Source organism: Ranitomeya imitator, chromosome 2 (assembly GCF_032444005.1).
Source record: "Ranitomeya imitator isolate aRanImi1 chromosome 2, aRanImi1.pri, whole genome shotgun sequence".
NCBI lineage: Eukaryota > Metazoa > Chordata > Amphibia > Anura > Dendrobatidae > Ranitomeya > Ranitomeya imitator.
This window is the reverse complement of record NC_091283.1, coordinates 510,050,385-510,071,878: the sequence shown is the minus strand read 5'-3', so window position 1 is coordinate 510,071,878 and position 21,494 is coordinate 510,050,385. Positions and strand designations below refer to the sequence as shown.

Sequence of the window (21,494 nt, the reverse complement as noted above, 5' to 3'; positions counted from 1 at the left end):
GGAGACATATACAATTACTTACTGACTTCTGCCTCTGTTTGGCTATTTATAGGCAGTCCGAAAAGAAATAAGAAATGTGCAAAATGACGGGTATAATAGATGAGGGTCAAGAAAAGTTTAGAAATGAAGGGGTATAGGTTAAGGGGTGATAAGGAGGCAGATTGGTGAATAGTCAGAAGATAGGAGAGAGATGAAAAAGGGGAGAAAAGAAAACAAACCATGCGGGTTACTGCAATAATTACATGACATGCATATGTAGAATGGGCATCCATACAGAGCTATCATGTGAAAGCTAACACGGATATACAGTAGATGACTGTCACTGGTTATTGCAGATCCCTATCAGATAATTAAAGGAGATGTCTTAGATTAACAGACCGTTTTCCACTAGGAACAGCATCAATCTTGTCCATAAGCTGTGTCTGGTATTACAGCTCAGCTCCATTTACATAAATGTTTATTGTATTTGTGATTATTGGAACAACACAAAAAAACTGAGAAAAAAGGCACATCCCATTCTAAATACATAGACATATATAATGCAGCTATAATAGTTTCCACTCCTCTCTGAAGACTTTCTACAAGATTTTGGAGGTGTCTGTAGCAGTTTTTGCCCATTTATCCAGAAGAACATTTGTGAGGTCAGATACCAATGTGGGAGGAGAGGTCCTGGATCACAATTTTAGTTCTAATTCATCCCAAAAGGTGTTTGATGGGGTTGAAGTCAGGGCTTTGTGTGGCCAGCCAAGTTCTTCCAACCATGTCTTTATGGACCTTGCTTTGTGCACTAGGGCACAGTCATGCTGGGACAGAAAAGGGCCTTCCGCAAACTGTTCCAACAAAGTTGAGAGCATACTATTGTCCAAAATGTTTTGGTATGGTGAAGAGTTAATGGTTTCTATTCATTGGGATAAAGGGGCTTAGGTCAACCCCTGAGAAAAAACCACATAGCATTATCCCTCCTCCACCAAACTTTACAGCTGGCACAAAGTATTCAGTCAGGTAACGTTCCCCTGGAATTCTCCAAACCCAGAATTGTCCATCAGCCAGCCAGATAGAGAAGTGATTTGTCACTCCACAGAACACATTTCCACTGCTCTAGAGTCCAGTGGTGGAAGCTTTACACCACTCCACGCAACGCTTGCCATTGTGCTTGGTGATATAAGGCTGGCATGCTGTTGTTCAGTCATAGAAACCAATGATATTTAGCTCCCGGGGCACAGTTTATGTACTAATGTTAATGAAAGAGGAGGAATGGATTCTGCAGTTATGGAGTCTGCAGAGTGTTGGTAACTTTTATGTAATATGTGACTCAGTACTCAGTGACCCAGTTCTGTAACCTTATGTGATCGACCACTTTGATTGAGTTGCTGTAATTCCTAAACTCTTTCAATTTTCAATAATGTTACTCACAGTTTATGGAGTAATATTTAGGAAGAAAGAAATGTCAGAAACTGACTTGTTACATTGGTGACATCCTATTACAGGACCGTGCTGGTAGTAAGGAGCTTTTCAGGACAAACCATTCTTTTACAGAAATTACTAAAGGCAGACTGCATGGTGAGGGGCTGGATTTTATACATCTGTGACAATGGGACTGAATGAAAAACCTGAATTCTTTGATTAAGAGGCGTGCCCTAATACTTTAGCCCATACAGTGTATAATATTTTTCTTTTTCTGCTCTTCCAGACTCCCAAATTATGGTCCTTCTAAGGCCGGCATCACACTAGCAAGTTTTACGGACGTATGAGCGCATTAAATACGTCCGTAAAACACGCATTACACACGGCCCAATTATTCTCTATGCCCCAGCTCCTATCTGCCGTATTTTACTGATCCGTATTATACGGCTTTCTACGGCCGTAGAAAATCACAGCATGCTGCGTTTGTCACCGTATTGCGCAAAAAAATCGCCAATGCAAGTCTATGGGGGCCCGAAAAATACGGATTACACACGGACCAGCAGTGTGACTTGCGAGAAATACGCAGCGGTGTTAGCGAGAAAAGCCGGCAATTCAGTGCGGTGTACAGTAAAATCACACTGACAGCTTACAATAGAATAGGTGGAATAAATGTGTATACATAGAATAGGTATATATATATATATATATATATATATATATATATATATATACAGGTCCTTCTCAAAAAATTAGCATATAGTGTTAAATTTCATTATTTACCATAATGTAATGATTACAATTAAACTTTCATATATTATAGATTCATTATCCACCAACTGAAATTTGTCAGGTCTTTTATTGTTTTAATACTGATGATTTTGGCATACAACTCCTGATAACCCAAAAAACCTGTCTCAATAAATTAGCATATCAAGAAAAGGTTCTCTAAACGACCTATTACCCTAATCTTCTGAATCAACTAATTAACTCTAAACACATGCAAAAGATACCTGAGGCTTTTATAAACTCCCTGCCTGGTTCATTACTCAAAACCCCCATCATGGGTAAGACTAGCGACCTGACAGATGTCAAGAAGGCCATCATTGACACCCTCAAGCAAGAGGGTAAGACCCAGAAAGAAATTTCTCAACAAATAGGCTGTTCCCAGAGTGCTGTATCAAGGCACCTCAATGGTAAGTCTGTTGGAAGGAAACAATGTGGCAGAAAACGCTGTACAACGAGAAGAGGAGACCGGACCCTGAGGAAGATTGTGGAGAAGGACCGATTCCAGACCTTGGGGAACCTGAGGAAGCAGTGGACTGAGTCTGGTGTGGAAACATCCAGAGCCACCGTGCACAGGCGTGTGCAGGAAATGGGCTACAGGTGCCGCATTCCCCAGGTAAAGCCACTTTTGAACCATAAACCGCGGCAGAGGCGCCTGACCTGGGCTACAGAGAAGCAGCACTGGACTGTTGCTAAGTGGTCCCAAGTACTTTTTTCTGATGAAAGCAAATTTTGCATGTCATTCGGAAATCAAGGTGCCAGAGTCTGGAGGAAGACTGGGGAGAAGGAAATGCCAAAATGCCTGAAGTCCAGTGTCAAGTACCCACAGTCAGTGATGGTGTGGGGTGCCATGTCAGCTGCTGGTGTTGGTCCACTGTGTTTCATCAAGGGCAGGGTCAATGCAGCTAGCTATCAGGAGATTTTGGAGCACTTCATGCTTCCATCGGCTGGAATGCTTTATGGAGATGAAGATTTCATTTTTCAGCACGACCTGGCACCTGCTCACAGTGCCAAAACCACTGGTAAATGGTTTACTGACCATGGTATTACTGTGCTCAATTGGCCTGCCAACTCTCCTGACCTGAACCCCATAGAGAATCTGTGGGATATTGTGAAGAGAAAGTTGAGAGACGCAAGACCCAACACTCTGGATGAGCTTAAGGCCGCTATTGAAGCATCCTGGGCCTCCATAACATCTCAGCAGTGTCACAGGCTGATTGCCTCCATGCCACGCCGCATTGAAGCAGTCATTTCTGCCAAAGGATTCCCGACCAAGTATTGAGTGCATAACTGAACATTATTATTTGATGGTTTTTTTGTTTGTTATTAAAAAACACTTTTATTTGATTGGATGGGTGAAATATGCTAATTTATTGAGACAGGTTTTTTGGGTTATCAGGAGTTGTATGCCAAAATCATCAGTATTAAAACAATAAAAGACCTGACAAATTTCAGTTGGTGGATAATGAATCTATAATATATGAAAGTTTAATTGTAATCATTACATTATGGTAAATAATGAAATTTAACACTATATGCTAATTTTTTGAGAAGGACCTGTATATATATGTCAGTGAGACACATATATGTATATATATTAATATTTCATCCAGCGCTATATAGCTTAAAAGCCGGTAATTCAATTACCGGCTTTTGCTATCTCCTTCCTAAACATCAGACAGCCGCATACGGAGCAGGACGCGGATGCGCCGCTCTAGCACCCTGGACACCACACCTTCAGCAGTTTCGGTTACCCTAAGTCTAAGGGTCCTACATCTTCTTCCTTCTACTTTGGCATCTCCTACCAAGTAACCCCATGACTAAGACCCAGGAGGGTCGAAACGTTGGGTTGTTATATCTTACTTTATCTCTACACTGCTTGTGGTTGATTTTTCTGTCTGAAACAATTTTTTGGAATAAAAGTGTTAATACAAGTCTGCAAACCAGCATTTGAGAGTGTGCGGTGAATTTCTACTACTTAGCTCTGGGGCCATCAAGGTCCGTTACGCCAGCACCTCGTATTCTAGACCTGAGTGCACACCATTTTTTCCTTTATTCCTTCCTAAACCCGACATGATATGAGACCTGGTTTACATACAGTAAACCGTGTCATATCCCCCTTTTTTTTGCATATTCCACACTACTAATGTTAGTAGTGTGTATGTGCAAAATTTGGCAATTCTAGCTATTAAATTAAAGGGTTAAATGGTGGAAAAAATTGGCGTGGGCTCCCGCGCAATTTTCTCCGCCAAAGTAGTGAAGCCAGTGACTGAGGGCAGATATTAATAGCCTGGAGAGGGTCCACGGTTATTGCCCCCCCCCCGGCTAAAAACATCTGCCCCCAGCCACCCCAGAAAAGGCATATCTGGAAGATGCGCCTATTCTGGCACTTGGCCACTCTCTTCCCACTCCCGTGTAGCGGTGGGATATGGGGCAATGAAGGGTTAATGTCACCTTGCTATTGTAAGGTGACATTAAGCCAGATTAATAATGGAGAGGCATCAATTATGACACCTATCCATTATTAATCCAATTGTATGAAAGAGTTAAAAAAAAACACACACACATTATTAAAAAGTATTTTAATGAAATAAACACACCGTTTGTTGCAATATTTCATTACAATTTTTTCCGCCATTTAACCCTTTAATTTAATAGCTAGAACGGCCAAATTTTGCACATACACACTACTAACATTAGTAGTGTGGAATATGCAAAAAAAAGGGGGCTATGACATGGTTTACTGTATGTAAACCATGTCTCATATCATGTCGGGTTTAGGAAGGAGATAGCAAAAGCCGGCAATTGAATTACCGGCTTTTAAGCTATCTCGCGCTGGATGAAATATTAATATATACAGTATATATATATATATATATATATATATATATATGTGTCTCACTAACATATATATATATATATATATATATATATATATATATATATATATATATAGACAGTATATACTGTATTTTCTGGCGTATAAGACTTTTTAACCCCTGAAAATCTTCTCAAAAGTCAGGTATCGTCTTATACGCCAGGTGTCGTCTTATAGGGCAGGTGCGGAGGAATCTGCGGTCGCCGCATATTGTGGGGGGAGCGACCCCATTGACGAGGTGAGGGGGCACCTCACCGGGAAGGTGTAAGTGAAGCAGAGGCAGAGAAGGAGATAATAGGATACAAGGGCGAGCCAGATGAGTGAAAGAGGATTTTTTTTCTAGGCACAGCACCCCTCTCTCTCTTTTTTGAATAACCCTGGCATCCCAGACGCTGACAGTTTGCTTCACTTACACCTTCCTGGTGAGGAGCTCCCTCACCTCGTCATCGGGACCACTCCCCCCACTATATACGTCGACCGCAAATTGCTCCGCACCCACCATATAAGACGACACCCGGCATATAAGACAACCCCCGACTTTTGAGAAGATTTTATATTTTAACTGGAAAAGTTGGGGGTCGTCTTATACGCCCAGTCGTCTTATACGCCGGAAAATACGGTATGTTTTTATTATTTTTTGAGCACATGGATCCCTTGTATATCCGTATGTCGGTTTTGCAAGCCTGCGAGAAAATCTCGCAGTAACGGATGCCATACGGATTACATACGGAGGATGCCATGCGCAAAATACGCTGACACACCCTGCCTACGGAGGAGATACGGACCACTATTTTGGGGACTTTTCAGCGTATTACGGCCATAAAATACGGACCGTATTGTCTTACGCCGAGTGTGACGCCGGCCTAACAGGTAAATTAGTCCTGACATCTGAGAAGCACGCAATGCTTTTTTGATCCTCAAATGGTGAATTGATTTTAATATTTGGTGAGGGAATTTTAAAATCTTAATGGTTTTAACCCCTTTCTGCCATCTGATGGAATACTACGTTTGATGGCAGAACCTCCGCTTTGATGTGGGCTCCGGCGCTGAGCCCGCATCAAAGCCAGGACATGTCAGCTGTTTTGAACAGCAGACATGTGCCCGCAATAGGCGTGGCGGAATCACAATCCACCCCCGCCTATTAACTAGTTAAATACCGCTGTCAAACTCTGACAGTGGCATTTAACAAGCGCATTCGGCCGGAAATGCGTGCATCGGTGATTGGGGGTCATCAGTGCGTCGGCATGACAATCAGATGGTTGTTGATGCCGGATTGCTATGAGCGCGACCCTGTTGTCGGTGCTTTTAGCAATGCTGTAATTCTACTACATAGAGGCGATCTGAGCATCGCCTCTATGTAGCAGAGGCGATCGAGTTATGGTAGCTTCTAGCCTCCCATGGATGCTATTGAAGCATGCCAAAATTTAAAAGAAAATGTTTTAAAAAATATGAAAAAAAAATATATATAAAAGTTTAAAGCGCCCCCTTTTCGCCCCATTCAAAATAAAACAATAAAAAAAAATCAAACCTACACATATTTGGTATCGCCGGATTTAGAATTGCCTGATCTATCAATTAAAAAAAGGATTAGCCTGATCGCTAAATGGCATAGCGAGAAAGTCAAACCGCCACAATTACGTGCAATGCAATAATGGGCGATCAAAAGAACGTATCTGCACCAAAATAGTATTATTAAAAAGTCAGCTCGTCCCACAAAAATAAGCCCTCACCCAACCCCAGATCACAAAAAATGAAGATGCTACGGGTAACGGAAAATTGCGCAATTTTTTAACATTTTTTTTAGCAAAGTTTAGAATTTTTTTTTCACCACTTAGATAAAAAAGAACCTAGACATGTTTGGTGTTTATGAAGTCGTAATGACCTGGGGAATCATAATGGCAGGTCAGTTTTAGCATTTTGGGAACCTAGTAAAAAAGCCAAACAAACAACAAGTGTGGATTGCACTTTTTTTTCCAATTTCACTGCACTTTGAAATTTTTTCCCATTTTGTAGTACATAACATGGTAAAACCAATGGTGTCGTTCAAAAGTACAACTTGTCACGCAAAAAATAAGTCTTCACATGGCCATATTGACAGAAAAATAAGAAAGTTATGGCTCTGGGAAGGAGGGGAGCGAAAAGCAAAAAAAGCAAAACCGAAAAAAGCTCCGGGGGTTAAGGGATTAAGTCCCAAGGTAGAAGCTACACCCAGGCCTGGTGCCCATAGGGCACTACGACATGATCAGCATCTTAGAAAAGAGAAGAGAGAATTCTGAATGGTAAAACCATTGGTGATCAGACAGGATGAACCACACAAGAAGAATTTGACTTGTCGTTTATATTTATTTCTCTTCTAATCCACTTTTCACAGTAGTGGAACAATGCTTTAAGAACGTTCTCATTTAATATTTTTTAAAGTGCTACAAATGATCATCTCGACATTGATATTGGAGTATGGCCTGCTGTATGATAACTGCAGGAAATATGGATATGTGCTCTTCTGGAAAAAAAATCTTCTAAATGCCTTTACGTTGTGGTACCGTGAAGTCATTTTTACTGTACAGTCGGCCACCTCTAATGCCTGCTTCTCGCCTTCCAATGAAACCTCTGGAGCAAACTTCTTCAATTTACGCTATGCTTGGATAAAAGCATTAACTTACGAAATGAACTGGAAAAGTGCTTTACCTTGTATCAGTTATTGGGAACTTGTCACTCGGTGGTGATGAGAGGTTTAGAGGGTTGCACTCAATAAATGACCTTCTCAGGGGACGAGAAATAGAGAACTTTCTAGCTTTTAGTTGGAGGATCAGTGTTGCAAGTATTTGTGCCAAGTGTCCATTTACAGCTCTGACTGTCTGACTGATAGGTGAAACATATGTGGCACACTTTGCAGACATCAAAATAGTAATTTTCAGCAAATGGCATGTCGGCCTTATACAACCATATGGGTAATACACTGTATATGTCTCCTTACATAGTTACATAGCTATAGGTGTTATTAATCTAACCTTTGTCATACAATATGTCACAACTGAAGTCAAACATGACACCTAGTTGCTGAGTTGGTGCTACAAGTATGTCCTCTGTACCCAATATCAATTTCCATTCATTTGAGCATAGCTTTTAAAGAACACAAGCACATGCACACAGATGCCTATCACACTTCTGCTAATAAACACTCGGCAAAACACAAGCTTCATGTTATAAAATCTACACAATCCTGTATTAGGGCTCTGAGACCAAACCACAAACTTTGATGGATAGTTTGGGGGTTAGTATAATGGGTATACAACTGGTTACCTTCTTAAAGAAAGGGACACGTTTGGTAGTGGACGTGGGGGTTGTTACGCTCCCTGTGCTGGTGTTGGGTGTTTGCTGCACAGGCTGAGGCTCTGTTTCATCGTATTCTAAATCAACAGCATCTATGTCATACACTAATTGGTTCTCTAAGGGACCTGAAGATGGGGAGGTAGAAAGAGGTGTGTCGGAGAGAACAAGAAGGATAAAAAAGTGATAAAAATAAAGTAGATAATGCCAGAGAGTTATAGCAACACAAATGTAGTAAAAAAGGAAAAAAAAAATCAGGTGTACCATGTTAACCAGTATACAGAAAAAAGTAGAAACTGAGAGTCCTAAGTGGTTGATACCTTTTAATTTGTAACTGTAATAGTGATGCCCCCACAAACTTAGTGGGGAAATCTCAACCATAGACCAGACCTCAATCAGTAGAAAAAAACCTTTCATGAGATCTATCCTATCTATGAACTGCTCCAATATTTATTGTAATAATTGTTAATTCCCCTCCTGACATTGTTGACTGTGCCTCACATCACTTGTCCCATTTACTGCACTAGTCCTATGCTATTTACAGGTGCTCATTATATAGTCATTACAAACAGAGTGATCTATTTCAAGTGTTTATTTCTGTTAATGTTGATGATTATGGCTTACAGCTAATGAAACCCCAAAAGTCATTATCTCAGTAAATTAAAATAATTACCGTAACAAAAAACACCTGCAAAGGCTTCCTAAGCATTTATAAATGTATACAATAAACTTGGCACTCAAATCGGTTGTAAGGTGAAGTTAATTGACTTTATTGCACGTCCCAGGACCTGGGACGTGCAATAAAGTCAATTAACTTCACCTTACAACCGATTTGAGTGCCAAGTTTATTGTATACATTGATTGACGGGTTGGAGACCCTACTTGAGCACCATATCTCACCATCCAGCAGAGTGCCGTGTTTTGTACATTATTTAAGCATTTATAAAGTTCCCTTAGTCTGTTTCAGTAGCTCCACAATTATGGGAAAGACAGCTGACTTGATAGATGTCTAGAAGGTAGTCACTGACACACTCCACAAGAAGGGTGAAACATTAAAAGGTCATTGCTAAAGAAGCTGGATGTTTATAGAGTGCAATATCCAAAGCATATTAATGGAAAGTTGAGTGGAAGAAAAAAGTGTAGTAGAAAAAGGTGCACAAGCAACTGGGATAACTGCAGCCTTGAAAGGATTGTTAAGAAAAGGCCATTCAAAAATTGGGGGGGAGATTCACAAGGAGTGGACTACTGCTGGAGTCATTGCTTCAAGAGCCACCACATACAGACGTATCCAGGACATGAGCTACAAGTGTCACATTCCTTCTGTCAAGCTACTCATGACCAATAGACAATGCCAGAAGCGTTTTACCTGGGCTAGAGAGAAAAAGAAATGGACTCCGTGGTCCAAGGTGTTGTTTTCAGTTGAAAGTAAATTTTCCATTTCATTTGGAAATCAAGGTCCCAGAGTCAGGAGGAAGCGTGGAGAGGCCACAATCCAAGCTGCTTGAGGTCTAGTGTGAAGTTTCCTAAATCAGTGATGGTTTGGGGAGCCATGTCATCTGCTGGTGTAGGTCCACTGTGTTTTATCAAGATCAAAGTCAGCGCACCCGTCTACCAGGAAATTTTAGAGAACTTCATGCTTTCATCTGCCGACAAGCTTTTTGGAGATGGAAATTTCATTCTCCAGCAGGACTTGGCACCTGTTCACACTGCCAAAAGCACCAATACCTGGTTTAAAAACAACAGAATCACTGTGCTTGATTGGCCAGCAAACTCTCCTGACCTTAACCCCATAGAGAATCTGTGGGGTATTGTCAAGAGGAAGATGAGACACCAGACCCAACAATTGCAGACGAGCTGAAGGCTGCTATCACAGCAACCTGGGCTTCCATAACACCTCAGCAGTGCCACATGCATTGATGCAGTAATTAATGCAAAAGAAACCCCGACCAAGTATTGAGTGCATTTACTGAACATACATTTCAGTAGGCCAGCGTTTCTGATTTTGAAATATTTTTTTCAAGCAGGTGTTATGAAGTATTCTAATTTACTGAGATAATGACTTTTGGGTTTTCATTGACTGTAAGCCATAATCATCAACATTAACAGAAATATACGCTTGAAATAGATCATTTTATTTGTAATGACTCAATCTAATATATGAGTTTCACTTTTTGTATTGAAGAAATAAATTAACTTTTATGGTACTCTGCAGATATTGGGGTAAACCATGCCTGATGTAGAGAAGTTGTCACGAACGCTTGCTATTTGTCATCACCTTTCCAGTTAGTCATTAAAAAGGTATCAACCATTGACTAAAGAACAAAAAAAGAGTTAAAAGGATGAGAAAAAGGCATGAAGATGAAAAAACAGGACATGGGATTTTTGGGTAAGAGGTGTAAGAGGATATGAAGTACAGTTGAGGAATGCAATGTGAATGCATCTAGGATCTGTGTCTTGTCACTCAGACCTATGCTGACCATAGACATTACTTAACTATTGATTGTTTCATGGAAGCAATCACCCCACCCCACCTTGTTCAGCTTAGGTTAATGTGCATCTGCGTATCTCCGAGAGTAGAAAAAAGGAAAAAATCATCAAATAAGTTAATGCCACACCCTTGGATCTATTTGCATCTAACATCCAACCATTTTTCTTCTGCACTGTTAACAAAGTGCAAGTTTTTAACTATTATATGGCATCTATATATTGAGACAAAATGCCATTGCTTGGTGGTCATAATGGTCTAGCTTGAAATGCAGATCATATTTTGGACAAAAAAATAGTGATGACTTGAGATATATGAATTGTACACATGAGTAAAAGATGTACCAAGCAGTGTAACTGGACTATGCTTTCTTGGTATTGTTTTTCAGAGAGAAGACAATAGAACATATCCCTCACCTGTTGCTGGAGGGGTTGGTCTGCGGGTACCACCACCCACATCTCCTAAACTGTTTGAATTCCCAATGGATTTACTGCAGGGTAAAAGAAGGAGAAATTACATATAAAGTGCAATCAATGAATCAGTAAAACTATAGGAGACACTACAGTACAACTTTTATTTCCTAGCACAGACATACGGTTTTCACCTGGTACTGAGCCGGCTCTGTCGCATCTTCTGTTCCTGCAGCATTCTCATATGTTCCAACTTGACAGGAGAGGGGATGAAACCAACTTCACAGCCCTCCCTCACTGCTCGCCCGATCCACCAGTCATTATTGTATTTCTGGGAATAATGGTTCATTGAAAGGCAAGTTAATGGAAGCATTCATAGTCTGCATCAATACCTAGCTTCCTCGTAAAAATTACTACAGGAAGGGATCTTTTTTGTTTGGAGGTCATACTAGAACAAGCTAACATTTTTCATCAATAGGATAAAACACTTTAAAATAGGCTGCGCAACTGGAACAAACTTTCTACGTAGATAAGGGTCCTTTAACTAGACTACGCATTTCAACAGCGTACTTTTTAAAGTAAAGTAAAAAAAAACAAAAGCCTATTTTAAAGTGTTTTTATCCTACTGAGAATCACCCTCAGGCATGAGGCAGCAGCAGTTGTATTTTCAACTAAAGGTACCGTCACACTAAGCGACGCTGCAGCGATACCGACAACGATCCGGATCGCTGCAGCATCGCTGTTTGGTCGCTGGAGAGCTGTCACACAGACAGCTCTCCAGCGACCAACGATCCCGAAGTCCCCTGGTAACCAGGGTAAACATCGGGTTACTAAGCGCAGGGCCGCGCTTAGTAACCCGATGTTTACCCTGGTTACCATCCTAAAAGTAAAAAAAAAACAAACGCTTCATACTTACCTTCAGCTGTCTGTCCTCGGCGCTCTGCTTCTCTGTACTGGCTGTGAGCACAGCGGCCGGAAAGCAGAGCGGTGACGTCACCGCTCTGCTTTCCGGCCGCTGTGCTCACAGTGAGTGCAGGAAAGCAGAGCGCCAGAGGACAGACAGCGGAAGGTAAGTATGAAGCGTTTGTTTTTTTTACATTTAGGATCGTAACCAGGGTAAACATCGGGTTACTAAGCGCGGCCCTGCGCTTAGTAACCCGATGTTTACCCTGGTTACCAGCGAAGACATCGGTGAATCGGTGTCACACACGCCGATTCAGCGATGTCAGCGGGAGAGCCAGCGACCAAAGAAAGTTCTGGCCTTCTAGCCCCGACCAACGACATCACAGCAGGATTCTGATCGCTGCTACGTGTCAAACTGAACGATATCGCTAGCGAGGATGCTGCAACGTCACAGATCGCTAGCGATATTGTTTAGTGTGAAGGTACCTTTAATCATATCCTCCTCTAATAGGATTACCCTATTTTGTCTGCTTTTTACCTTCACAGCTTTTTTTTCGCATGCTCACGTTTTTAAAACCCATCCAACATCCCCTTACAAGTTTTCATACCTCCTGTTAAATCCGGATGGGCATGTGACAGCTGCAGCCAATCACTGACCACAGCAGTGACCCATGCATCACCATTGGCTGCAGTAATCACATGCCTGTCTGACCAAACAGGATGTATGGAGATCATGATTGGACCCTTGGAGCATTGAAAGAGGAGAGGGTGTGATGACCTTTTTTAATTCATATAATAATAATGGGCGGCACGGTGGCGCAGTGGTTAGCACAGCAGCCTTGCAGCGCTGGAGTCCTGGGTTCAAACCCCACCAAGGACAACATCTGCAAAGAGTTTGTATGTTCTCTCCATGTTTGCGTGGGTTTCCTCCGGGCACTCCGGCTTCCTCCCACATTCGAAAGACATACTGACAGGGAATTTAGATTGTGAGCCCCATCAGGGACAGTGATGATAATGTGTGCAAAATGTAAAGCGCTGCGGAATATGTTAGCGCTATATAAAAATAAAGATTATTATTATAATAATAATAATCTTTATTTTTCTATAGCGCTAACATATTCCACAGCGCTTTAGATTTTGCACACATTATCATCACTGTCCCCAATGGGGCTCACAATCTAAATATTCATATGCAATATATTATAATTATATAATGCAGAAATAATATTATTGCGCACTAAAAACCACAATTAATAAGGTCAGACAGGATGTAGCAAGGAAAAAGGGAACGCTCCACAGGGCCGCCATCAGGGCATTACAGCCATGACTGGCGTATGGGGCCCGGTGGGCAGAGGGGGCCCGCATTGGGCCCCGTCTCATCTGCTCACCGGGCCTCCCCTGCAGGTGCTGTGGCACACTATTGACGTGCGGGCCCGTGCCCGCACGTCAATAGTTAACAGCCGCCACCAGCCAGTCGGATGCTGGCAGCTGACTTGAGAAGCCGCAGTGCGCAGTCGCACTTCGCGGGCGTCTGACGTCATTGTCAGCCGCTGGCGAGTGCGTCCTTCACCTGCGTGGAGGCACTGGAGGGAGGGAGCTTTGCCCGCCGCAGGAGCACGGCCAGGTAAGAACTCTTTTTTTTTTTTGAGTGCGGCGATGCGGGGTGGGGGGCCCGGGGCAGAGATGCTAGACACAGGGGCAGAATGCTGGACAAAGGGGCAGAAAGCTGGACACAGATCATATGGGGCAGAATGGATACTCATGAGGGCAGGATGGGAGAACATATGGCTGACGCCACGAATGAGACACACGGTGGCCAGGATGGGGAATATTATTACCATAGGGACTAATTTAGGGATATTATTACTGCAGTGATGTATTTATTTTATTTTTTGAGGATCCTGTTTTAAATGAGGGGGCGGTCCTGTTACTGTGCAGAGTGATACTATGTCGCCTCTTTTTCTTCATGTAGTGTAATGTAGAAGTTGGGAAAAATTAAGTAATGTGTTCTACAAGTGGAGCTTGAGATAACTGTGTTATTTCCTGCAGAGACGAGTCCTGGCTGGATGAAGTGATGGCGGTCTGTGCTGGATGAAAGATGAAGGAATTAACCTAGAGACGTCACTGGTGAGCCAGTGTTACCTATACACTGACACTATACACTGTATACTATATACAGAGCTCCTGTATATAATGTCACCAGTGATCACTGTATTATCTGTACACAGACACTGCATACTAAGTACAGATCTCCTGTGAATACTGGCACTTATGGTGATAGTATGGTGCTTTTTTTTAATTACTGATCAAAATTGTAGTATTCAGTCACTATGTGGTGATAATATGTGGTCTGGTCATGGGGCGGTGGTATTTGTTCCTTGTATGTGATATTATTCGGTCACTGGTGGTAATATGTGGTCTGGACATGGTGTTGCGGTATTTGTTCCTTGTATGTGATATTATTGGTCATTTTAAAAATTGAAAAATAAATAAATAAATCTTTATTTTTATATAGCCCTAACATATTCCACAGCGCTTTACAGTTTTGCACACATCATCATAAATAAAAATATACCTAAATTGTATTGCATATTTGAACAAATATTTAATAGGTTACAGTGGTGTAGGGCCCGGCCAAAAGTGTCTACCGTGTTATGGTGGCGGCTTAAAAAATCTTTTGGCCAAAACAAAAGCTGCCGGCTATATGTATGATCTGGTGATGGGAACCGTTAATGTGTGATAGGTGAAAAGTGGAGTTTTTTTCCAAGAGAGCGGTGGGACTGTGGACAGTTTGAGGGGTGGAGCGTGGAGGCGGGGCTGGGGTGGAGCCTGGGCGGAGTCTCAAGGGGGCTCCACATGCTTTCTTTGTGTGGGCGCCAAGAAGTCACTCTGCCTCAGGTCTCATTCTTATGGTCATAGTTTATGGGGCTGATCACATGTCCATTTTTTTGTGGACCGAGTGTCAGCAACAGAAAAAAAAGCAAAAATAAATGCATATCCATTTTTTATCTGAATCACAGATCAAATCAGTAGATTGGTGAAAAAAAACAACAGCACATAAATGCCATCCTTGTGTTATCCGAGTACTGTGAGATTTTTACTGTTGTTTTTTTTTTTCTTTTTTTTGCATACTAAATGGATTCCGCACTAGTGGTAATAATGGACAAATGGAACAAAAATGAATGAAAATTGGATCTAGTACACTGATGTAAAATAATGTTTTTCTTGTGTGCAAAAAAAATGGCCATCTGAATGAGGCCTTAGGCATTATGGTATAGGGATGGGTCGACGTGAACTGAATTTTTACCCTGGGTACAGAAAGCCTTGCAGCCTAGCCTAGATGATGTATTCATTGTATGTTATGGAACGCATCAGTGATGTCACTGGATCATAAGTGTTCATACATTGATATCTCACATATATTGGTTCAGCCAATAAAGTGGCTTCCTGCAATAAACCTACCAAAATATTTAATTTTTATTTTTCAAATTATGCAAATAGCAGCTATTAGATCATTAGCAGTACAAATGTATACACGATGGTGCATGAGTGATAGGAAAGCCTTGTGTAGGTTAACAACGGACATACTGCAGGCAGGAAGGACACATGCTGTTCAGTAAGGACTTCACACATTGTCAATGCAGAAGGGAATACAAATTGAGTTTTTTGCATTGTATAAACTTCAAGGTTAAGAAGTTTCCATTCCATGAGATGTTCTCAATAGAAATCATACGACCGTAGAGTAAAACTCTGACTTTTTCGATCCAATATAAGTGAGTGAAAAAAACTACATATGGAATACGTTACATTATATCACCAGGCCACGATTTCTCACCTGTACAAAAATAGTTAATTGGCAGTAAGCTGTAATCTGTACTAAAAATCGCAGAGGTTAGTCTATCACAAAGCCCTAATTTATCAAGTCTGTGCTATAATCTACTTTTCGTGAAAATGGCCGTGGGTATAAGGGTGATTGGTCCATAAGATGCAATTTGCTTAAAGGGGTTTTCCAGGCGCTAGACAAATTATTGCAGTTAATTTGTGTTCTCTCAATGATCTAATGAAAATCTATGCTACAGGGGCCACAAGTTTGTAAATTGCATACTTGTGGTCACGTGAAGGATCACTCATGCTGGGAATGTAGGAAAAGTGAGCGCATTTGTCTACAAATTCGTCTAGAGCTTAGAAAACCCCTTTAAGCGTTTCCTGTCACAGTGCTGCCTCTTCACATTCTAACAGAACTCTATTAGGATGTGAAAAGACAGTGAATCATCACAATCCAGAGGCTCCCTCTGCCCAACAGCACTCGCTTACATGCCAAAGCCACACCGTATAAGGAGATTGACAGAGGGAGACCTCTCCCTCTGTCACCTCCACTGGCAAGATACTGATGGCCTATCGGCCTATCCTAAGTATTGGCTATCAATAAAAAGTAGTGGCCAACCTATTTAATGCTTTTCTTGCAAAGCAAATTATTAGTATAAAATGTAAAAAAATAATGGCAGAATTGTGTTTTTTTTTTTCTATAAAAAGTCAATAAACGTTAGTCATTATTTTGTATGTACCCTGAAATGGGGGCGATTGCAAAATATAACTAATTCTATATAAAACAATCCCTTGTACAGCTATATGTAATGAAAAAAAAAACATATGGCTCCTGAAATGACATAATGAGAAAAACAGATGTGTAGGCATTAAGGCAAAATTAGGCATGGTCTTTATGGGGAAAAATGCATTTGTATCTAATTCTCCAGTTATCGTTATTGTTGTGATGACAACATAGTCAATATTCCTGTGTAAATGGGAATGTACAATTAATCACATTTTCATACATAATCTTGGTCCTAGAGATAAGATTATAACAGTCATCAGTATGTCCTCATGCCCTCATCCTATACATTCCTAACATACCTCCTTGATGTGAAGGAAATCTTTGGGATCAAAGTTGATGGACATCCCCTGCACCGGAGCGTCATCTCCAGGAGCCGGGTTATATCCTACATTCGTCCGTACTGCAAATGCCACTGGCTTGGTCTATTAGGAGAGATGAGACATTAATTATAAAAACACATGGAGATTGAAAATAATCCATTTAGGATTGTAATGCAGTAGCAAAACGGGCAAATCTCTGGCAAAAATCTGCATTACATGGAGATTTGTTGGACGTTTTGCTGCAGATACCACCCACCCTGTTAAATACAAAAGAGAAATCAGCAGTTAGGCTGCCGTCACACGTTCAGTATTTGACATCAGTATTTGTAAGCCAAAACCAGGAGTGGAACAAATAGAGGAAAAGTATAATAGAGACATATGCACCACTTCTGTATTTATCACCCACTCCTGGTTTTAGCTTACAAATACTGATGTAAAATACTGACCAAATACTGATAGTGTGACGGCAGCCTAAAAATCCACAACATAAATTGGCAAGCTGCAGATTTAAATACATACCCAAGGTCAATATTAGTTTGAGTTTTATACTCAGTGTGTATATATATATATATATATATATATATATATATACATACACACACAGTGGCATGTAAAAGTTGAGCCTCTCCTGGTAAAAATTACTGCCATGAACAATTAAGCAAGTTGAAGATGAAATGATCTATAAAAGGGCTAAAGTTAAAGGGGTTTTCCCACAAGCAAAATGGATCTTAGAATAATAATAATTTCCGCAATTGGATGTGTTTAACTAAAATGTTCCTGTACTGAGATAATCTTAAAAATGTGCCCCCGCTGTGTACTGTGTAATGGCCGTGTCTGACCATGCAGGAGCATGGTCTGATCATACCACAGCTCCTAGGCACAGGAACATTTTTTTAAACACATCCAATTGTGGAGTCTATTATTATTCCAAGATCTGTTGATTAAAATATACTTTTGTTTGCGGGAAAACCCCTTTTAAAATTACCCATTTCCTTTGTATTTTAGGCAAAAAAAAAATGTTGTCATTTTCTACATTTTAAAAATTACAAAAAGGAAAATGAGCAAAAGTTTAGTATGGTTAGTACCTATTGGTACCCCTTTTGTACAGCTTGTAAACCCTTTGTGTAGTCAGCCGAGAGTCTACAATTCTTGTTTAAGGGATTTTCTTTCATCCATTCTTCCTTGGAAAATTCTTCCAGTTCTGTGAGATTCCTGGGTTGTCTTGCCTGCGCTGCTATTTCAAGGTCTAGACACAGATTTTCAATGATGTTCAGATCAAGGGATTGTACGGGCCATTGTAAAACCTTAAGCTCGCTTCTTTTGAAATAGTCTATTGTGGATTTTGACATATGTTTAGAATCATCCTCTTTTCAACTTCAGCTTTTTTTTAATTTTTTTTTACAGATGTTGTTATGTTTGAATCAATAGTTTGTCGAAATTTTATTGAATCCATTCTTCCCTCTACCTGTGAACTGTTTCCTGTGCCACTGGCTGTAACACAACCCCAAAACATGTTTGCTCCACCCCAATGCTTAATAGTTTTTGACATGTTCTTTTCCTGAATTTCTGGCCCTTTTTTCTACACACTTACCTTTAATCATTGTGGCCAAAGAGTTGTGATTTTACCTCATTTTTCCACATTACTTGTTTACAAAATGCATCAGGCTTGTTTAGATGTTCTTTTGCATACTTCTGACGCTGAATTTTATGGTGAGGACACAGGAGAGGTTTTCTTCTGATGACATTTCCATGAAGGCTATATTAGTGCAGATGTCTCTGAATAGTAGAACAATATACCACAACTCCAGAGTCTGCTAAATCTTTCTGAAGGTCTTTTGCAGTCAAGCGAGGGTTCTGATTATCCTCTCTAGCAATCCTATGAGCAACTCTCACTGAAATTTTGCTTGGTCTTCCAGACCTTATCTTGACCTCCATTTTTCCTGTTAACTGCCATTTCTTAGTTACACTAAGAACTGAGGAAAGGACAGCTTGAAAATGCTTTGCTATCTACTAATGTCCTTCTTCTGCTTTGTGGGCTTCCACCATTTAATTTTTCAGAGTGCTAGGCAGATGCTTAGAAGAACCCATGGTTGTTGTTTTTTGGCACAAGGTTAGAGGAGGCTAGGTTTTTATAAACGATGACAGTGAAGAAGCTGTAACCCTAACACGCTTAGTTCTGCAATTTTCGTGAAAGATATTTGAGCACACATAGCTCCAAGGGTGCCCAAACTTTTACATCGGCCCATTTCCCTTTTTGTGATTTTTAGAATGTAAAAAAACTACAATTTTTTTGTGTGTCTAAAACACAAAGGAGAAGTGTCATCTTTAACTTTAGGCCTTTTAGAGGTCATTTCATGTTCAACTTGCTTAACTGTTTACAATAAAATTGAAATGCTGTTTGTAACGCTGCTATAATACCATAATTTCCCTCGGGATCAATAAAGTGTATCGTATCGTATTGTATAACAGTAATTTTGAGGTGCCCAATCTTTTAAATGCCACTGTATATATATTGAAAGACCAAAATGTTTACTACCAATAGCAGCAAAAAGTGCTTGACTACTTTTGTAAAATAATTTTTAAAACTTGTTAATAGAAAAGAGAACGTCAGAATAAACACTTTGGCCCTAATTCATCAAAGCAATTTAGACAGAATTTGGTTGTAATGTGCTTTGAAAAGTTACAAAATTTGGGCTTTACTTGGAGTTGCATAAAAATGTTTAGCCTTTTGTCGATTTCACGCCAGTTTTCTCTCGAATTCGCCAAAATGGGAGGAGTGGGGGCAGGTCGGGGGTGTGACAGAGAGCTCATCTAGTTTATGACAAGCTGTGGCGTTCTCTACACCAGAAATCTTACTCCAGTCATGGACTGTTGTAAGATTTCTAGTGTGGTGCAGGGAGGCACATGCCCCTAGTCAAAGGCTCCTATTTCATGAAGAGGTGTACTCCACACCTCTTCATGAATCAGGAGCATCTGACTCCACCACGTTCCTCATCAAAGCCGGAGAGAAAATCGCTGGTCTTCATGACCATTGTATTTTGGCACAATCAGGTTTGGTACAGTTGCATCTACTTTGTTGCTGTAACACACTGCATATTTACACCCCCAAAACTGGATGAAATGCGCAGCATATCCACTTTGTGTGGACATTCCTTAGAGGATAAAACATCACTCTACAACAGATTCTTCACCTCTACACCATAATAAACATGTCTACACACTTCTTTTTAGTTGTACCTTTGCTTTTTCCAGTTGTGCAAGAGCATGACGTTCTGCCTCCTTTCGTAACGCCTCTCTATCTTCTTCGAGGGACACATCCGAATCAGATGGACGACTTGTATAGGACTCTGCTGACCCCTAGATAGAGAGATTAAGACTTGTATAGTCATATGGACAGAAACTTGGTAAATAGTCGCTGAAGTGAGGCCTGTAACGTACATCAGTAGGCAGCAGGGGACAGAGAACATGGACAACACAAATACATTACATGCAATATACAACAGTAGATCAGACCTGTTTATACAGATACTCACCTCATGATCAAATCCATATTCTGTATACATGATACCTGCCTACTGCAGGATTTTACTTGTTGCTTTCTTTCAGTCTATGTTAGCCGTGCTAACCAGACACAATCTCTGTCTCAGTAATAGGTGGTCATTTGTGCAATATCAAAGTTATAACCACCCACTCAAAGACACAAAATCACAAACTAGTAAATCCTAAAGACTAATAAATTTACACAAAGAAATATTGTTACACGGACACTTCCTATCTCCTTTCCCAAGTTGCTCTTCCGACCGGCAGTCCCACCCTCAATGAGGTCAGAGTGGCAGTGACAGGCTCATGTACGGAGAGTTAGGGACAGGTGGCAGCTTTGGTAGCCAGAGACCCAGCCCCGGATAGTAGTGAAGCTGACACAATGATTGATAAAAACATATGTCTGCTTCCAAACCCAGTGACGTCCACTACTACTAACTTTACTGTCCTGGAACAACCACTTTGTTCATTACTATCAAATCCCACCAGTAAAATACCCTAATACACACCCCAAACAGTGCTTGAAAAAGACAAATTACATACAACAAATCTTAGCTTGCCATAAACTTTACCTAATCTAAGTGCTACTCTTCCATAAACCTGGTGTTTTTGTTCCTGCAACTGTCTGTTCCTGATATACTTTGCCCGCTTTGGATATGTTCCTAATGCTGAAAAAACAGACAGCACAGGGACCAATTTTATTGAATGGGGAAGAGCAGATGAGCGATTTTTTTTTTTCACGGACCAAATCTGTGAAAAAAGAAATTTGCAGCATGTACTAGTGTGTTTCATACCTTGGGTTAAAAAAAGAAAAAAAATGGATCTCCGTACC

General features: G+C 40.7%; 1 protein-coding gene across 6 annotated transcripts in view; it reads right to left on the bottom strand.

Moving 5' to 3' along the window:
- Positions 1–21,494, bottom strand: part of CACNB1 (calcium voltage-gated channel auxiliary subunit beta 1) — a 186,023-nt gene that overhangs the window by 70,884 nt on the left and 93,645 nt on the right. For 3 of the 6 annotated variants that reach the window (XM_069751674.1, XM_069751678.1, XM_069751675.1), the window contains 5 exons: positions 20,360–20,479; positions 17,102–17,224; positions 11,482–11,618; positions 11,294–11,367; positions 8,366–8,520 (listed from right to left, as the gene is read on the bottom strand). In XM_069751674.1, the coding sequence (XP_069607775.1) occupies positions 8,366–8,520; positions 11,294–11,367; positions 11,482–11,618; positions 17,102–17,224; positions 20,360–20,479 (609 nt within the window). Of the gene's footprint in view, positions 1–22; positions 43–8,365; positions 8,521–11,293; positions 11,368–11,481; positions 11,619–17,101; positions 17,225–20,359; positions 20,480–20,655; positions 20,708–21,494 lie in introns of those variants that run through there. The other 3 variants (XM_069751677.1, XM_069751679.1, XM_069751676.1) reach the window with 2 other exon arrangements.